General features: G+C 38.3%; 1 protein-coding gene across 2 annotated transcripts in view; it reads left to right on the forward strand.

Annotated features, from left to right (window-relative positions):
• Nucleotides 1-17,838, forward strand: part of naa25 (N-alpha-acetyltransferase 25, NatB auxiliary subunit) — a 109,162-nt gene that overhangs the window by 19,867 nt on the left and 71,457 nt on the right. The window contains exons 5-9 of one of the 2 annotated variants that reach the window (XM_077622185.1): nt 1,873-1,947; nt 2,021-2,128; nt 6,878-6,956; nt 8,666-8,777; nt 10,584-10,673. In XM_077622185.1, the coding sequence (XP_077478311.1) occupies nt 1,873-1,947; nt 2,021-2,128; nt 6,878-6,956; nt 8,666-8,777; nt 10,584-10,673 (464 nt within the window). The remainder of the gene's footprint in view (nt 1-1,872; nt 1,948-2,020; nt 2,129-6,877; nt 6,957-8,665; nt 8,778-10,583; nt 10,674-17,838) is intronic. The other variant, XM_077622186.1, reaches the window with a different exon arrangement.

A 17,838-nucleotide genomic window follows, 5' to 3' on the forward strand; every position in this document is an offset into this window, starting at 1 on the left:
TGATAGGTGGATGTTTTACGTTAACATTCCCACACTAATTTTGTCCAAAACCTGCATCCTAGAGAGTTGATATTATGGTGGCCAGAAACGGCTGTCGAATCCTAATAGACGAGTGATTGAATTTCTTTACCTTCTCCAAGGGTTAAACTCAAGCTTTGAGCATTTGCAAGTATTATTGATGAGTATGCCTTAGCAGAAATACATTAGCTTGCTGCTCTCTTGCGGTGGTTTTAAGCATTACACTCTGTGACGATTCCAAAATCCATACTTTCTTCAGTGCACACTGGAGTGCTCCCGCTCAGTTTTTTCCGCTTGAAGTTAGTTGCATGAACTACGCAACAGCACCACTGTTGTGAGTATTTATTTTTGTCATATTATATTTTTTGTCTTTTTGCACGGCAACGCGCTCGTAACATAACATAAACAAATTTAAATGAACTTTGATTACGATGCAGACACACTCAAAAATAATTTTCATCCAACCTTACACTAAACTTAATTCTAATTTTGTTTTAAAATTTTATACCTTTCTTCTCCCAGCCGGGTTGGCTCTATTTGCCCCGCCTCCACCCTGGCTTTCAGACTATCGAGGGTTGTTTGCTTTTGTATTCCCTTCAAAAGATTCCCAAAATTATGCACACAAATGTCCTCACAATAGGATAACGCATGACCACTTGCCAACGAGAATTAGTATATACGTCATTCGCACTGACCAATGGAAAAAAAAAAAACTGAAAAAAATGCAACGCTCTGCCCAGTGCTCGCAGAGACATTACACAACGGAGTTGCGACCACAGAGACATTACACGAGGGAATTGCGGGGAGAGAGACAGTGCCCATGATGTTCTTATGAGCAGCCTCTCGTCTCCGCTGTCTGCTCGTATATCAAAATTTGTCTCGTATCTCAAGATAAATATTTGCTCAAAATTTTACTCGTATCTTAAATTGCTCGTATGTCGGGGCACTCGTATGTCGAGGTACCACTGTATATTATACATTCCTTTTTTGCATACTTTACATACGTTTGCTTCGTCATTTTCACCAGTTATGCCAAAAAAGGGAAGTTCTCATTTTGTATCGAGTTGGGAAAGGCGTAAACTATTTAAGTTCACCAAGATGGCAGCACAATCTTCTGCATTCCAGAGTAGTGGCGAGGCTTCCACCTCGGCGGGAGCTCAGGATTCTGCATCTATATCATGGTTACATGCTTTTGCTTTTGCTTTGTTGTTCTGCGGCCTTTGCGACTGTACTGTCTAACTTATAACTATGCCTTTCCTCTTGCCACTGTCACAATGAAATTTCCCGAATACGGGATGAATAAAGTTATCCAATCCAATAGCCCCGACCTTGCTCAGATGCCTATTACTGAGAGTGTGGACTTAATTGACCCTCATAATGTGCTTTTGATTCATACAGTATCTCAGAATTACCACGTGCGAAGATTTTTCTGTAGATTTTCCCTTTAAAATAACACATTTGTACTCCCTATTAAAACCATGAATATGGAGGTGAAAATTGTGAATCAGGGGTCGGCTTATATGCGGGAAATTGTAAAATTAAACAATTTTATCGGTGCGGCTTATACGTGCGGGCGGCTTATATGCGCGCAAATACGGTCAACTATACTAGCCAACTAAACGGCAAATACATTTCAATTTACAGCAGAAGGATGATCTGATTCCACATGACAGCTATCTTTGTTCAGTGGAATTGAAATAATTCTTATTGGCAATCAAACATGACCATTAGCTTTGAATAGGCTGGCAGTGAATGAGTTAGTCGCTGTGTTGCAAGGGTGAGAAAATGGTAGGGGCTTATTGCCAGAAAAAAAAGTTAGATTTGAATGGCGTCTTTTCCTCTTTCATCCTTCAGGCAGGAATGGCCTTGTACAAAATCGTCCCCAAGAATCCCTACTACTTCTGGTCTGTCATGAGTCTAGTCATGCAGGTACGTGTAACCTTGTCATCTTCACTGTGCATCACCAGAATTTTTCTTTGAATGCCATAACGATGTCCTTCAGGCCATCTCGGCACAGGATGAAAAACTTTCCCAAACCATGTTCCTCCCCCTGGCTGAACGCATGGTGGAGAAGATGGTCAAAGAGAACAAAATTGAAGCAGAAGCAGAGGTGAGAGTTGGGACACTTCCAAGGTTGAAATCTCAGTGGCCCGAACAAAAGTACAGTGGTACCTTGCGATACAAGCTTTATGCGTTCAGGGACTGAGCTCGTTTGTCAATTTACTCGTATCTCAAATCAACGTTTCGCATAGAAATGAACTAAATACAAATTAATTCGTTCCAACCCTCTGGAAAAAAACACCAAAAACAGGATATTACAATGGATATTTGAATGAAAAACATTTTTATTTCTTCTAATTCGCCATCTATTAACAGAGTCACAAATAACTAGTGGTTATGATGTTTAATACTACTAAAATTAGACAGATTTCGCGGACTGGAGAGAGAGGAACAGAGAGGGACTTTTGGCACGGCAACACGCTCAAAACATAAACAAATTTAAATGGACTTTGATTACGATACAGACACACTCAAAAATAAGTTTAATCTAACCTAACACTAAACCCAATTCGAATTTTGTTTTAATTTTTTTTAACTTTCTGCCGGCCGGCCTGGCTCTATTTGCCCCTCCCCCACCCTGGCTTTCAGCTGGAGTTTTTAAAAGGAACGAAGCGGGGGTTGTTTGCTTTTGTCTTCCCTTCAAAATATTCCAGAAATGATGCACACAAATGTCCTCACAATAGGATAACACATGACCATTTGCCACATTGAACTAGTTCTCTCGTATTGGGGAGCAAGCTCCGGCACACGTACATTGTTGTTCCCTTTATTCTGTACTGACTAACGGGGAAAAAAAAAACACAAAAAAATGCAACGCTCCGCCCAGTGCTCGTAGAGATATTTACACGAGGGAGTTGCGCCGAGAAAGACGGTGCCCATGCTGTTCTCAAAAACAGCCTCTCGCGTCGGCCACACCTGGCTGTATGCTCGTATATCAAAATTTGTCTCGTATCAAGGTAAATTTTTACTCATATCTCAAATTGCTCGTATGTCAAGGCACTTGTATGTCAAGGCATTACTGTATTGCAACATTAATCGGTCAACGTGTGAACCAGCGAAGTCTGAATCGTAACGTTGAACCTTATTTACATTTTTTTCCATTTTAAAATTCCAAACATTTCCCCAAAAATATTTTCAATAAAAATTGAAACAAAGTTAACAAATTAAAAAAAAATCAATATCAACATTTTATTTCCCTTTTTCCCCAAAAGAAATAATTCAAAAATTAAAAAGCTTATAATTACAAAAAGTACTTTCCCCTCAAAAATTTCTGGAGTTGCAATAAATATCCTGAAAAATAACAATTGTGAAGTGTTCGTACGGGTGTTAAAAATCCTTGAATGCTTGGGGTTTATTGTTGTTTTCTAGGTTTGAAACATGCTTGTGTAACATACAGAGGCACCTCGCCACTTTGCGCTTCGGTTATCGCTGCTTCACTACATCGCTGATGTCTTTTTCTGTGGATTTTTAAAAAAAAAAATTGTATTCATTCATTCATCTTCCAAACTGCCCATCCTCGAAAGGGTTGCTGGGCTTGCTGGGGCCTAACCCAGCGGTCTTCCGGCGAAAGGCATACTATACCCTAGACTGGTCGCCAGTCAGTTGTAGGGCGCACAGAGACACAAACACCCAATCATACCGCCGCCTGCGGAAATGCAGTCCGCGTCCGCCCGCAACGAAATCAGGCGAGTGAACCTCAACACCACGAGGCGGCTTATTTAAAAAAAAAAAAAAAAAGTTCATAAAAATTTTAAAATCCACGCTGAAACTTGTAACCAGAAGCCACTCTTGCTACTTAGCACTGAAGGATTAAATACAAAATAAAAAAATTAATAGGGGTGACTCTACTTCGCAGATTTTCACATTTTGCGGGGGTGGGGTCGAGCCCCCATTAACCGCGATAATCGAGGTATTAATGTACTTGAAAATGCCTTGAGGTCTTAGGCAGATCTGAACATCCTGTCTAAAAAGATCTATTAAATGAGTGAAAATGGAGTCGAATCAAACGTAAGGTACACAAATAAAGATGTATTTAAATGTAGGCTTGCTGTGGTTTAGTATATTATTAGTAGTCATACCTCTACTTACGAATGCCTCTAGGTATGAAATTTTCAGGTTACGAAAACTTTTTATCTGCAAAAAGATCAAAGTTACGAAACCCCCCAAAAAGTAAATGCATTCATTTTCCGTTATTTTATTCATTCATTTATTTTCTGAACTGCTTTATCCTCATTAGGGTCGCAGGGGGTGCTGGAGCCTATCCCAGCTGACTCCGGGCCAGAGGCGGGGGAAGTCCTGAATCGGTGGCCAGCCGATCGCAGGGCGCAAGGAGACAGACAACCATGCAGACTCACACCCATTGGCCCATTCCTCCATGCAGATCTCTTCTAGAGCAGCGATGTTTTAGGGCTGTTGTTGGGCAACACAGACTTTCAACTCCCTCCACAGATTTTCTTTGGGGTTGAGATCTGGAGATGGACTAGGCAACTCCAGGACCTTGAAATGCTTCTTAGGAAGCCACTCCTTTGTTGCCCTGGCTGTGTGTTTGGGATCATTGTCATGCTGAAAGACCCAGCCATGTCTCATCGTCAATGTCCTTGCTGATGAAAGGAGATTTTCACTCAAAATCTCTCGATACATGGCCCCCATTCTTTCCTTTAGTCGTCCTGGTCCCTTTGCAGAAAAACACCCCGAAAGCATGATGTTTCCACCCCCATGCTTCAGTGTGTATGGTGTTCTTCGGATGCAATTCAGTATTCTTTCTCCTCCAAACACGAGAACCTGTGTTTCTACCAAAAAGTTCTATTTTGGTTTCATCTGACCATAACACATTCTCCCAGTCCTTTTCTGTATCATCCAAATGCTCTCTAGCGAACCGCAGACGGGCCTGGATGTGTACTGACTTTAGCAGGGGGACACGTCTGGCAGTGCAGGATTTGAGTCCCTGGCGGCGCATTGTGTTAATTATAGTAGCCTTTGTTACTGTGGTCCCAGCTCTCTGTAGGTCATTCACTATTGCTCAGCGTTCTCGTTATCATTTTGTCGCCACGGGATGAGATCTTGCATGGAGCCCCAGATCAAGGGAGATTATCAGTGGTCTTGTATGTCTTCCATTTTCTAATAATTGCTCCCACAGTTGATTTCTTTACACCACGCGTTTTACACATTGCAGATTCAGTCTTCCCAGCCTGAGGCAGGTCTACAATTTTGTCTCTGGTGTCCTTCGACAGCTCTTTGGTCTTGGCCTTAGTGGAGTTTGGAGTGTGAGAGACTGAGGTTGTGGACAGGTGTCTTATGTACCGATAATGAGTTAAAACAGATGCTATTAGTACAGGTAACGAGTGGAGACATCGTTAGAAGAAGTTAGACCTCTTTGACAGCCAGAAATCTTGATTGTTTGTAGGTGACCAAATACTTATTTTCCACTCTAATTTGGAAATAAATTCTTTAAAAATCAAACAATGTGATATATATATTTTCCCACATTCTGTCTCTCATGGTTGAGGTTTACCCATGTTGACAATTACAGGCATCTCTAATCTTTTCAAGTAGGATAACTTCCACAATTGGTGGTTGAATAAATACTTATTTGCCCCACTGTATATAAGCTGTTCAGAAAAGGCATGGACACGCGTGTAGAATCCTAGCACTGACAGAACAATCCATTTTTACCACATTTTAAAGCCTTAATACGTATCCCTATTTAAAAAAAATTATTCATTCAAATTTATCAGGCTTGTTAAGTCTACTTTTTCACAATCCAACAATTTATCCAATTTTACTTTGTTTACATCAGCTTTAATGTTTAGATGAAGTGCAACATTTTCATTATACTTATTTAAAATATGCATTATTTTTGTTTGAAAAACACAGTATTCAACAATTAGAAGTATGTATTTCTTTATCAAACATTAAAAATTCCTATTTCTAACTAGAAATCAATGGTAAAGTGCACAACTATGACATTTTCCAGTCTATTCTAATCATAATACCAGGAAAAGTATTTCTAATAAAGCAAATCCAAGTCACGAGAAAACAATTCAAAACACACCAGAATACACAATAAATCAAACTGCAAATAACCTATGAGATTATTTAATTATTTTTAATTTGACAATGGATGGCGTGTCAGCCTCACAGTTCGGGGGTCGTGGGTTCGATCCCAGGTTGGTCCTCACTGTGTGGAGTTTGCATCTTCTCCCCTGGGCGTGTGTGGGTCTCCTCCAGATACTTCGGTTTCCTCCCACATCCCCAAAACATCCAGGGCAGGCTGGATGATAATTCTAAATTGCCACTAGGTATGAGTGTGATCTTCTAGAATGGTTGTCTGTCTCCTTGTGCCCTGCGATTGGTTGGCCACTAATTCGGGGTGTCCCTCGTGGCCCTTGTGAGGATAAGTGGTTAAAACTATCCCTGTCCCGAGTCTTTAAAAATCCTTCAAACTTAGATTTTGGAAGATGTTTGCATGCGTGTGAGAATGATGAGTTTTTAATGGTATTGGGAAAAACGGTACTCGGTCGTTTGGTCGCCGGTCTTTTGGTCGCCCGTTGTTTGGGTCCGGGCGACCAAAAGACCACGACCAAAAGTCCGGCGACCAAAAGACGGCGACCAAAAGACCGGCGACTAAACGACCGCACACAGGGAAAAACTGGTTAGGATTGCTTGGTCTTGAAAATATTTAAAAAGTTAACTAAATTTGGGCATGGAGAATGGTGTACAAACCCTGACTTTTTTTGTCCCAAAACCTTTGTGGATATTATTTTCGTTAATTCAAAGTTGGTGTGATGTGCGACTGTAGGTACAGCTCTACTACATGATCCTGGAGCGCTTGGGAAAATATCAAGAAGCTCTGGAAGTCATCAAAGGTCCACTAGGAGGTACCGTATTTACTTGCACATAAGCTGCCTGCGATTATAAGCCGCATCCATAAAATTACCTTAAAATTGTTGAATTTTATAATTTCTCGCATATAAGCCGCCCCCTGATTCTCAATTTTCACCTCCATATTTATGGTTTTAATATGGTGTACAAATGTGTTACTTTGAAGAGAAAATCTTGAGAAAAATCATCACACGTGGTATTTCTGAGGTACTGGATGAATCAAAGGCATATTATTAGGGTCAATATAAGTTCATATGCCTGTCTTTGTAAATGCAAAATATCAAATTATTCAATTTGAAAAAAGAAATAAGTCTATCTTGATGAGAACCCGATGCTTTTTAATGACATAAATTACAATTTTCTTAACAGAAGTTTAAGATGTGACGGCCAAATTGCTTCTAATGTCGAAATATTTCGATTTTTTTTCCCGATGGTTTGCAATAGTTGTTACTTTCGAACAAGAAATAAAAAGACAAAAAAAATCAAAGCGGAATATTGTTTTATTTTAAAATCACAAATGTACCGTTGTTTCCTTTTTGTGTTCCGACAGGGAGGGTGGTGTTTGCACGTAGACAAATTAAAAAATGAAGTAACGTACGCACAACCAGGAAATATGCCCATAGCGCTATACGTAGTGTTCACCAAGTCTCTGGGTGCAATAATAGCATACACATTACGCAGGTATCAAGGTTTATATTTTAATGATCGACTGCAAGACCTTCGATCAGCCGTAACTATTGTGATGTGCTGACATGGTAAATGCTATGGTCAGAGCACGTACCTACGGTAAAATGGCGGCGCCCCGAGCGAGCGATAGCAGACACAAGTGTACTCACGTCTGGCCAGGCTGAATAAGCTGGTCAGGAGGGCCAGCTCTGTTCTGGGCTGTCCTTTGGACTCTGTGGAGGAAGTGGGAGAGCGGAGGATGCTGACCAGGATGATGTCCATCATGGACAGCACCTCCCACCCCCTGCATGAGTCTGTGGAGTCCCTCCGAAGCTCCTTTAGCAATAGACTGCGGCACCCTCATTGCAGGAAGGAGCGCTTCCGCAGATCCTTCCTCCCATCAGCTGTCAGGCTCTTTAACAAAAAAATGGCTGTGTGTTAAGACCTACCGTATGCATGCATGTACATTTATGTGTATGTATGTATGTATATATGTCCTAAGCAACACGCTTATTTAATTATATATTTATTCATGTATTTATTTCTTGACCTACTTATTACCTATCTATTTATGTCTAAAATGCCTTTCCTATTCCTGCATCCTCACCCTCTTGCCACTGGAACAACGAAATTTCCCGAATACGGGATGAATAAAGTTATCCAATCCAATCCAATCCAGTCTGAGCACGTTTTACTACAGTAAGATGGCCGTGCCCCGAGCGAGCAGTGACGGGAACGTGTTTTTTCACGTTTTAGGCAAGATACGGTTTATTTTTTCCTTGAATTTTATTCATAGACACCAAAATACATTTTGTTTAGCGTTGTATCTGTTTATCTTTTCTTTATTTTGAAATAAATTACCGCCATTTTTTGTCGTGACGTCATCGTTGTGTTTTATGCGCATATAAGCCGTACCATCGATTCAGTCATCATTTTTTTGTCCGACAAAAGCGGCTTATATGCGAGTATATACGGTAATCATGGAAATACATTTTTTTTCTTCTTTTCTCTGCTTCCTGTTTGTATTTTATCGTCGCAGAAAAGCTGACCAGTGAGCTTCAGAGTCGAGAGAGCAAGTGCATGATGCTGTACCGGCGGCTACAGCGCTGGCCAGAATGCAACGCTCTGGCTCGCAAACTTCTGCTCAACAAGTAGGACTCAACTCTTGTTTACCGTAATTTACGGCCAGCGGGGCCCACTTAATGCGGCAACTGCCAATTGTCTTCAAATGGAAGACTAGAATTGACGCATACTATAAGTCACCCCTGACTATAAACTGTAGGAGAGAAATGGAAAATTTATGTTATAGTTCCGGCACATGATCGAGTGCCTAGCACGTCCCCTTCACAGTTCTGAGATGAAGGGTTCATCCCCGGTGGGTTCTGATCTTCTTGTGTGGAATTTGCATGTTCTCCATGTGCCTGCATTGATTTTCTCCAGGTATTCTGGTTTCCTCCCACATCCCAAAAACATGTATGGTAGGCTGGTTGAACACTTTAAATTGCCCCTAGGTATGAGTGTGACCGTGAATGGTTGTCAGTCTCATTTTGCCCTGTGATTGAATGGCAACCAATTCAGGGTCTCCCTTTCTATGGCCCATAGTTGGGTGGGATAGGCTCCAACATCTCTATAACTCTGGTGAGGATAAACTAAATGGAAAAATACTTTCAGGTGCCTTGAGGTCACTTTATATTCTTGGCCAAACCTCTTCACAACTTGCAAAGTTGTTATTGCACTACATATTTATACCACTTTTATCCTCACATGAGGATTTCTGGGCATTGATGACAAACTGAGAATTATTCTGAATTAAGAGATTTGGAGACAAAGCCAGAGAGACCAAACTTGGTCATGTCCAGTGGAGAGGGAGGGATTATATCAGTAGAAGGATGTTGAGGGTGGATCTGCCGGGAGGTCGACCTAGGAGATGCATAAATGTAGTGAGGGAGGACATTGAAGTAGCTGGTACAGACGCTCCCCTACTTACGAACGAGTTAGGTTCCGAGCGATTGTTCATAAGTTGAATTTGTTCGTAAGTTGATTCAGTGCTATATTTTGTATTATAATATGTTTACGGCCTATATAAGTATATTGAAGGTTTATATAAGTGCATTTGTATGTTTAAGGCTTGTATAAGTAACCTGCATTGGTTTGTACTAAAAAAACATTTAATGAACAATCGTCGAACGATTCAAGTTGTATGCCCGTGCAACGCTCACCATTTTCTCACCCGCATCAAGCTTCTTTTTTATTGCCACTTTTGTTTCAAATGAAATGGCTTGTCTCTTCCTTGCACTACCACCCTCACTAGAAGCCTTTTGCTTTTCACCAACCATATTGAATAATGGATGCACGAGATATTTAATGATAAAAATGTTCTTTGCGCACTGGAGATACGTTCACGCACTTACACACTGCAACGAACTGGGCAGAGGAAGGTGGATGCTGGGTGAGCTGAGCTCTCACAGCGCCAGGCGTCGGTATTAGCAGCAGAAAGAAGCACTACAAGAAGTAGCCGAAAGAAGCCAGGCTCACAGAACAAAGAAAGTTGTAAAAACGTTAAAGTAAAAAGTATAAAGTACAAAGTAAAGTAAAGAAGAATGTATTAAGAAATATTAAAATGTAATTTAAAAAACGATAGAAGGGCTGTAAAACACGAAAAACATAAGAATATACAGAGCTACTGTCACTGGCTTCCACGTGACGGCACCATCTTGGGAAAAAAAAAAACCTATGCGCAGTCATGTTCGTATGTACCGTTGTTCGTAACTCGAATGTTTGTAAGTAGGGGAGCGTCTGTATAGGGGAGGATGTTACAAAGGACCAAGTGACGTAAAAATTTCATTTACTGTGGCGACCCCTCACAGGACAAACCAAAATTGTATTTGTACCCATTTAGAACTATCCATGACTGGTTTGGGCCTCACAATGTTGTCATGTTGTCACTCTGCTCACAGTCCTGACGATTGGCAATTCTTTCTGGCCTACTTTGACTCGCTCTTCCACCTTATGGATCAGTCGTGGGCTCCGCCAGAAAAAGGAGAACAGTGAGTACAAATAATTTATTTTCTACAAAAATGGTTACCATTGCTGAGAATTTGAGTTTCTTTTGCTAGCTTGTAAATATTAGCGTACAAAACCAAATTTCAAATCGACGATCATTCACCATCAGCAATCATTTGCGCCTCGATTCATAAATTAATCATATAATCAACAATGAAATTAGTTGACAGATTAATCGTAAATATTAACTTCCTTCATTACTCTTGGGTACTGTTGAACTCCTTGTAAAATGCTTGGATTTTGATGATGTGTTTTCAAGGATTGATGAATGCTTTAACAAACGGTATCCAAAGCTGCCAACTTCTCCGGAATTTCTGGAGTTTACCCGGACAAGCAACGCAAACTCCAAGGCTTCGGACAACCTCTCTAAACTCCGGAAATAAAAAAAAAAAAATTGTCAATTTTTTTAGCAACCATTTTGGAAAAGTACCAAATTTCCAATTTAAGTGCCTCAAAATTCACACCATCGCTACGGCTTCCGCATCTTACTTCCGCATTTGATTCAACTGCACTGTAAACCGGAGGAATTTGCTAACGCGAGTGCATTGTGATCATCCGAGTTACAAGTTCTGACAAATGATTCGTCTTGTGCGACTTCAGCGTAGCAATCGATTCGGAATCGATTGCTTTAACTCCTCTATCGCTTTAACATTTTCATTTTTTTCGTAAGGTAAGTAAGGAATATTAAGACTGACTAAACCACAAGTGTTTTGTTTTGAAACAAATCCTATAATGTCCGGGGTTGTTCTAAAGGAATAAGGCGTACACAACACTGGTAAGTCTTATCAATATGCATGCCCGGGTTCAGTGCAAAATAGGTGGCAATTTGGATAAAACTTCTAATAAGAAACCCAGACACTTGCAGAAGTTTATTGGTTCGTATTCGACAAAGTATACCATGCTGAAGCCGTCTCCAAAAGGGCCGACATTTGCACATTGCACAAACATGAATCTGCGACTTCAGCTTGACACATGGTGGAATTACCGACTGTAAAACGCACGTAGAAGGACCCAAACACAAAGATAAATTTATTTTCATTATGCTGTACTTTTTCAATAGTTTGCAAAACACAATTTCAATTACGTTAAAAACATTGTAACAGCTTGATTTAACTTGTCATAAGTTATTTTATTTTTTTTACATTTTATATCAATTTTGCGTGAAGGAACGTTGATCGACCGGTAGATAAAAATCTTTGACTTTCGGCTCAACTCCTTGGTCACCACCAATGTTCCCTCTAAGCTGTGCGCGTGCGCAATTGCGCACTACTCTTGTCTTCTCTGCGCAGCAGCAATCATATGGCACGCAGTAAATAAAATCCCATTTTTTTTTACCCCCTTCCCCATGATGGTGCCGTTTAAGCGGCAGCCAGTGGCAGTAGCTCTGTCCACTTATGTTTTTCGTGTTTTACAGCATGTTTTACATGAAAAATTAGAGGGAACATTGACATGCACCTGCTTGTGGCAGGTGTGATACTGGTGTGCCCATAGCGAGCAATGATGATGTCGTGACCGGATGATTCGCCTAAAGACGTTTTGCCGACGGACGTTTGACAGACGGACAGGTCGCCGAATGAACGTTCGTTCAAACAGCGTTTAATGATTAAATACAAATACTAGTATTTGTTAGTTTAATGATTAAATACAAATACTAGTATTTGTTAGTTTAATGATTAAATACAAATACTAGTATTTGTTAGTTTAATGATTAAATACAAATACTAGTATTTGTTAGTTTAATGATTAAATACAAATACTAGTATTTGTTAGTTTAATGATTAAATACAAATACTAGTATTTGTTAGTTTAATGATTAAATACAAATACTAGTATTTGTTAGTTTAATGATTAAATACAAATACCAGTATTTGTTAGTTTAATGATTAAATACAAATACCAGTATTTGTTAGTTTAATGATTAAATACAAATACCAGTATTTGTTAGTTTAATGATTAAATACAAATACCAGTATTTGTTAGTTTAATGATTAAATACAAATACCAGTATTTGTTAGTTTAATGATTAAATACAAATACCAGTATTTGTTAGTTTAATGATTAAATACAAATACCAGTATTTGTTAGTTTAATGATTAAATACAAATACCAGTATTTGTTAGTTTTATGATTAAATACAAATACCAGTATTTGTTAGTTTTATGATTAAATACAAATACCAGTATTTGTTAGTTTTATGATTAAATACAAATACTAGTATTTGTTAGTTTTATGATTAAATACAAATACTAGTATTTGTTAGTTTTATGATTAAATACAAATACTAGTATTTGTTAGTTTTATGATTAAATACAAATACTAGTATTTGTTAGTTTAATGATTAAATACAAATACTAGTATTTGTTAGTTTAATGATTAAATACAAATACTAGTATTTGTTAGTTTAATGATTAAATACAAATACTAGTATTTGTTAGTTTAATGATTAAATACAAATACTAGTATTTGTTAGTTTAATGATTAAATACAAATACTAGTATTTGTTAGTTTAATGATTAAATACAAATACTAGTATTTGTTAGTTTAATGATTAAATACAAATACTAGTATTTGTTAGTTTAATGATTAAATACAAATACTAGTATTTGTTAGTTTAATGATTAAATACAAATACTAGTATTTGTTAGTTTAATGATTAAATACAAATACTAGTATTTGTTAGTTTAATGATTAAATACAAATACTAGTATTTGTTAGTTTAATGATTAAATACAAATACTAGTATTTGTTAGTTTAATGATTAAATACAAATACTAGTATTTGTTAGTTTAATGATTAAATACAAATACTAGTATTTGTTAGTTTAATGATTAAATACAAATACTAGTATTTGTTAGTTTAATGATTAAATACAAATACTAGTATTTGTTAGTTTAATGATTAAATACAAATACTAGTATTTGTTAGTTTAATGATTAAATACAAATACAGACGCTCCCCTACTTACGAACATTCAACTTACGAACAACGGTACATACGAACATGTCTGCAAATTGCGTTTAAGTCCAAAAATGTTCGCAAGTCCAATTTTGTATTTCGCGTCTTTTTCGGAGTAGTACTTCTTTCCGCCGCTAATACCGACGCCTGGCGCTGTGAGAGCTCAGATCACCCAGCATCTACCTTCCGCATTGCAACGAAGAAGAAGTGCGTGAATGTAGCTCCAGTGTGCAAAGAACCTTTTTCATTTGTATCATTAAATATCTCATGCATCCAATATTGAATATGGTTGGTAAAAAGCTAAAGGCTTCTATTGAGGGAGTTGCAAGGAAGAGGCAAGCCATTTCATTTGAAACGAGTGGCAATAATAACGAAGCTTGATGCGCCTGAGTGGTGAGCGTTGCACATTCAGTACCATTTATAAACAGAAAGATCGAGCAGCAGGACCCAAATATTGAACGTTGCACAAAGTTTGCAAATCAATTGAATGATGCCATACAGTGCTACTGCATCATTTATGATGAAAAAAAGAAGAAAACTGCAATCGTCATTAGGTCGCTTCTTTTGGCCAGTTTCTAATACATAAATCTATCTCTCTCTCTACAGTACTGTACATATTCTCTCAATTTTATTAAATGTTTTTTTTTTCAGTACAAACCAATGCGTGTTACTTATACAAGCCTTAAACATACAAATGCACTTATATAAACCTTCAATATACTTATATAGGCCTTAAACATAAATTATAATACATAATATAGCACTAAATCAACTTACAAACAAATTCAACTTATGAACAATCGCTCGGAACCAATTGCGTTCGTAAGTTGAGGAGTGTCTGTACTAGTATTTGTTAGTTTAATGATTAAATACAAATACTAGTATTTGTTAGTTTAATGATTAAATACAAATACTAGTATTTGTTAGTTTAATGATTAAATACAAATACTAGTATTTGTGAGTTTAATGATTAAACGCTGTTTTCAGCTGGATTTGACCGAATTTGAGAGCATTTTGAGCCGTTTGGCGAATGGACATATAGACGTTTTTTGCCTCCATCGTGACATCATCGCGACATTTTACAGAGGAATTCACTTCCCTGGGCTCGTTTCTAATGTCCAAAGAGCTCCAGTATTTGTATTTAATCATTAAACGCTGTTTTCGGCTGGATTTGACCGAATTTGAGAGCATTTTGAGCCGTTTGGCGAATGGATATATATAGACGTTCTTTTGCCTCCATCGCGACATCATCGCGACATTTTACCGAGGAATTCACTTCCCTGGGCTCGGTTCTAATGTCCAAAAGAGCTCCAGTATTTGTATTTAATCATTAAATGCTGTTTTAGGATGGATTTGACCCGATTGCTGTCATTTTACGGCTCGGTTCTGCTACATCTGCCCGCCCAAGAGTGCTTATTCCCGGGCTGCCATGCCCGCCCAAGAGTGCTTATTCCCGGGCTGCCATTGATGGGAGACTAACATTGATTTTAGTCAAAGTGAGGCTTTGACAGTAAATCTGCAAACAAATCCATTTCTTCTCCTTCAGCCATTGCGGGTTCACAAAACCGCTATTAAATCAACACAACAATATATTTGCTTGTGCAGCTCGCTCCAGATACAGTTTGGTAGATCTGGCTAGTCCACTCTATGACTAGCCAATCATAGTTGGTGAAAGCGATGACTTATCCCTACGCCTGCGAGAAGGCAATGACGTAGCCCTACGCCTGCGAGAAGGCAATGACTTATCCCTACGCCTGCGAGAAGGCAATGACGTATCCCTACGCCAGCGAGAAGGCATTGGTGTCGCCAACTCGAAATCTGATTGGTTAAAGCAACAGTTTTATCGACGCTTGTTTTATGCAGCAGAACTGATTGTGAAGGCCTCAAGGCAGATTTCTGACCCTGGCAACAAATAATAGCTGAAATTTGATTGGTTAGATGCTTAAATATGAAAACACACATCTGGAAGGAGCGCAACCAGGGAAAAAGCAATGAAAGGAAGCTGACCTACAATTTGGAATTATTTAATAAGTATTCATGGACAAAACATAATTAACATCAGTCTGTGATTCAGATGTTTTTTAGGCCAGCAGAGAAGGCCTTGACGGTCCACGACTGACACAAGACAATGCGACCGATACGGTCATTTATTTCAAAATAAAGAAAAGATTAACAGATAAAACGCTAAACAAAATTTATTTTGATGTAAATTAAATTCAAGGAAAAAAAGTATCTTGCATAAAATATGAAAAACTCGATTACTTCTGGCTGCCATTGCTCGCTCAGGGCGTCGCCATCTTCTCGTAGTTAAATGTGCTCTGACTGACCAGGTGATAGTAGCCTTGATACAGCACACCCCAATAGTTGTTGAAGCTGATTGAAGGTCTTGCGGTCAATCATTAAAATATCAGCCTTGATAGCTGCGTAATGTGTATCTCATGCTATTATTGCACCCAGAGACTTGGTGAACAATAGACCGCTACCGACACTTCCTGGTTTTACTGCTCACATGACTTCCTTTTTGTATTTGTCTACGTGCAGGCAACACCCTTTTGGAACACAGAAAGAAAATGATTGTATATTTGTGATTATGAAATAAAACAAAATTCCGCATTGATTTTCTTTTTTTGCAGAAATGCGAACCATCGAAAGAATCGAGATATTTTGACATTAGAAGCAATATGCCACAACATCTTAAAGCTCTGGTAATTAGATTTTCATTTCTGTCATTAAAAAGCATCAGGTTCTCGTTAAGCTAGACATATTTCTTTTTTCAAATTAAATAATTGAATAATTTGATATTTTACATTTTGCGATGATTTTTCTTAAGATTTTCCCTTGAAAAACGTATTTACTTGCATGTAAGCCGCACCCTCAAAATTGCCTTAAAATGTTTGAATTTTTCAATTTCTCGTATAAGCATCCCCTGATTCACAATTTTTACCTCCATATTTATGGTTTGTGTAGGGGGTACAAATGTGCCACTTTGAAGGGTAAATCTTAAGAAAAATTATCACAAGTGGTATTTCTGAGATACTGTTTGAATCCAAAGCATATTATTCGGGTCAATAAGCCTGTCTTTGTAAATGCAAATTATTATTATTCAATTTGAAAAAAGATGAGATCCTGATGCTTTTTAATGACATAAATTACAATTGTTCTTACCAAAAGTTTAGATGTTGTGGCGGCCAAATTGCTTCTAATGTTGAAATATCTCGATTTTTTTCAATGGTTCATATTACTGCAATAGTTGTCACTTTCGAACAAGAAATAATAAGAAAAAATCAAAGCGGAATTTTGTTTTATTTCATAATCACAAATGTACAATCATTTCCTTTCTGTGTTCCAAAAGGGAGGGTGTTGTCTGCACGTAGACAAATTAAAAAAGTAAGTAACGTAAGCACAACCAGGAAATACAGTAATCCCTCGATTATCGCGGTTAATGTCAACTAGACATGAGATAAACAAAAAAAACGCGAAGTTTAAAAAAGGAAAAAAAAAATTTTTTTCCAGTGCCAATTCCTTCCGCTTGCAAGTTTCAGCGTGGATTTTCACATTTTTATGAACTTAACAAAAACAATTAATTAACAAATAAAACTTTCCCCTAGAAAAAAAACGTGCTGTAGTGAAGCCACGATAATCGAGGGATTACTGTATGCCCATAGCGGTCTACGTAATGTTGACCAAGTCTCTGGGTGCAATAATAGCATACACATTACGCAGGTATCAAGGTTTATATTTAAGTAAGATGGCGATGCCCGGAGCGAGTAGTGACTGGCACAAGTGATTTTTTTCTTCACGTTTTATTCAAGATATGTTTAAGTTTTTATTTGAATTATATTAATAGACGTTAAAATACATTTTGTTTAGCGTTTTATCTGTTTATCTTTTCTCTATTTTGAAATAAATGACCGTATTGGCCGCATTGTCTTGCGTCATGACGTCACGGCAGCATTGCGTCATGACGTCATCACGGGGGGATCTAGTGAATAACCTACAGAGAACTGGGACTACAGTAACAAAGGCTACTATCAGTAACACAATGTGCCGCCAGAGACTCAAATCCTGCACTGCCAGACGTGACCCCCTGCTGAAGCCAGTACACATCCAGGCCCGTCTGCAGTTCGCTAGATGATCCAGAAGAGAACTGGGAGAATGTGTTATGGTCAGATGAAACCAAAATAGAACTGTCGA

Source organism: Stigmatopora argus, chromosome 16 (assembly GCF_051989625.1).
Source record: "Stigmatopora argus isolate UIUO_Sarg chromosome 16, RoL_Sarg_1.0, whole genome shotgun sequence".
NCBI lineage: Eukaryota > Metazoa > Chordata > Actinopteri > Syngnathiformes > Syngnathidae > Stigmatopora > Stigmatopora argus.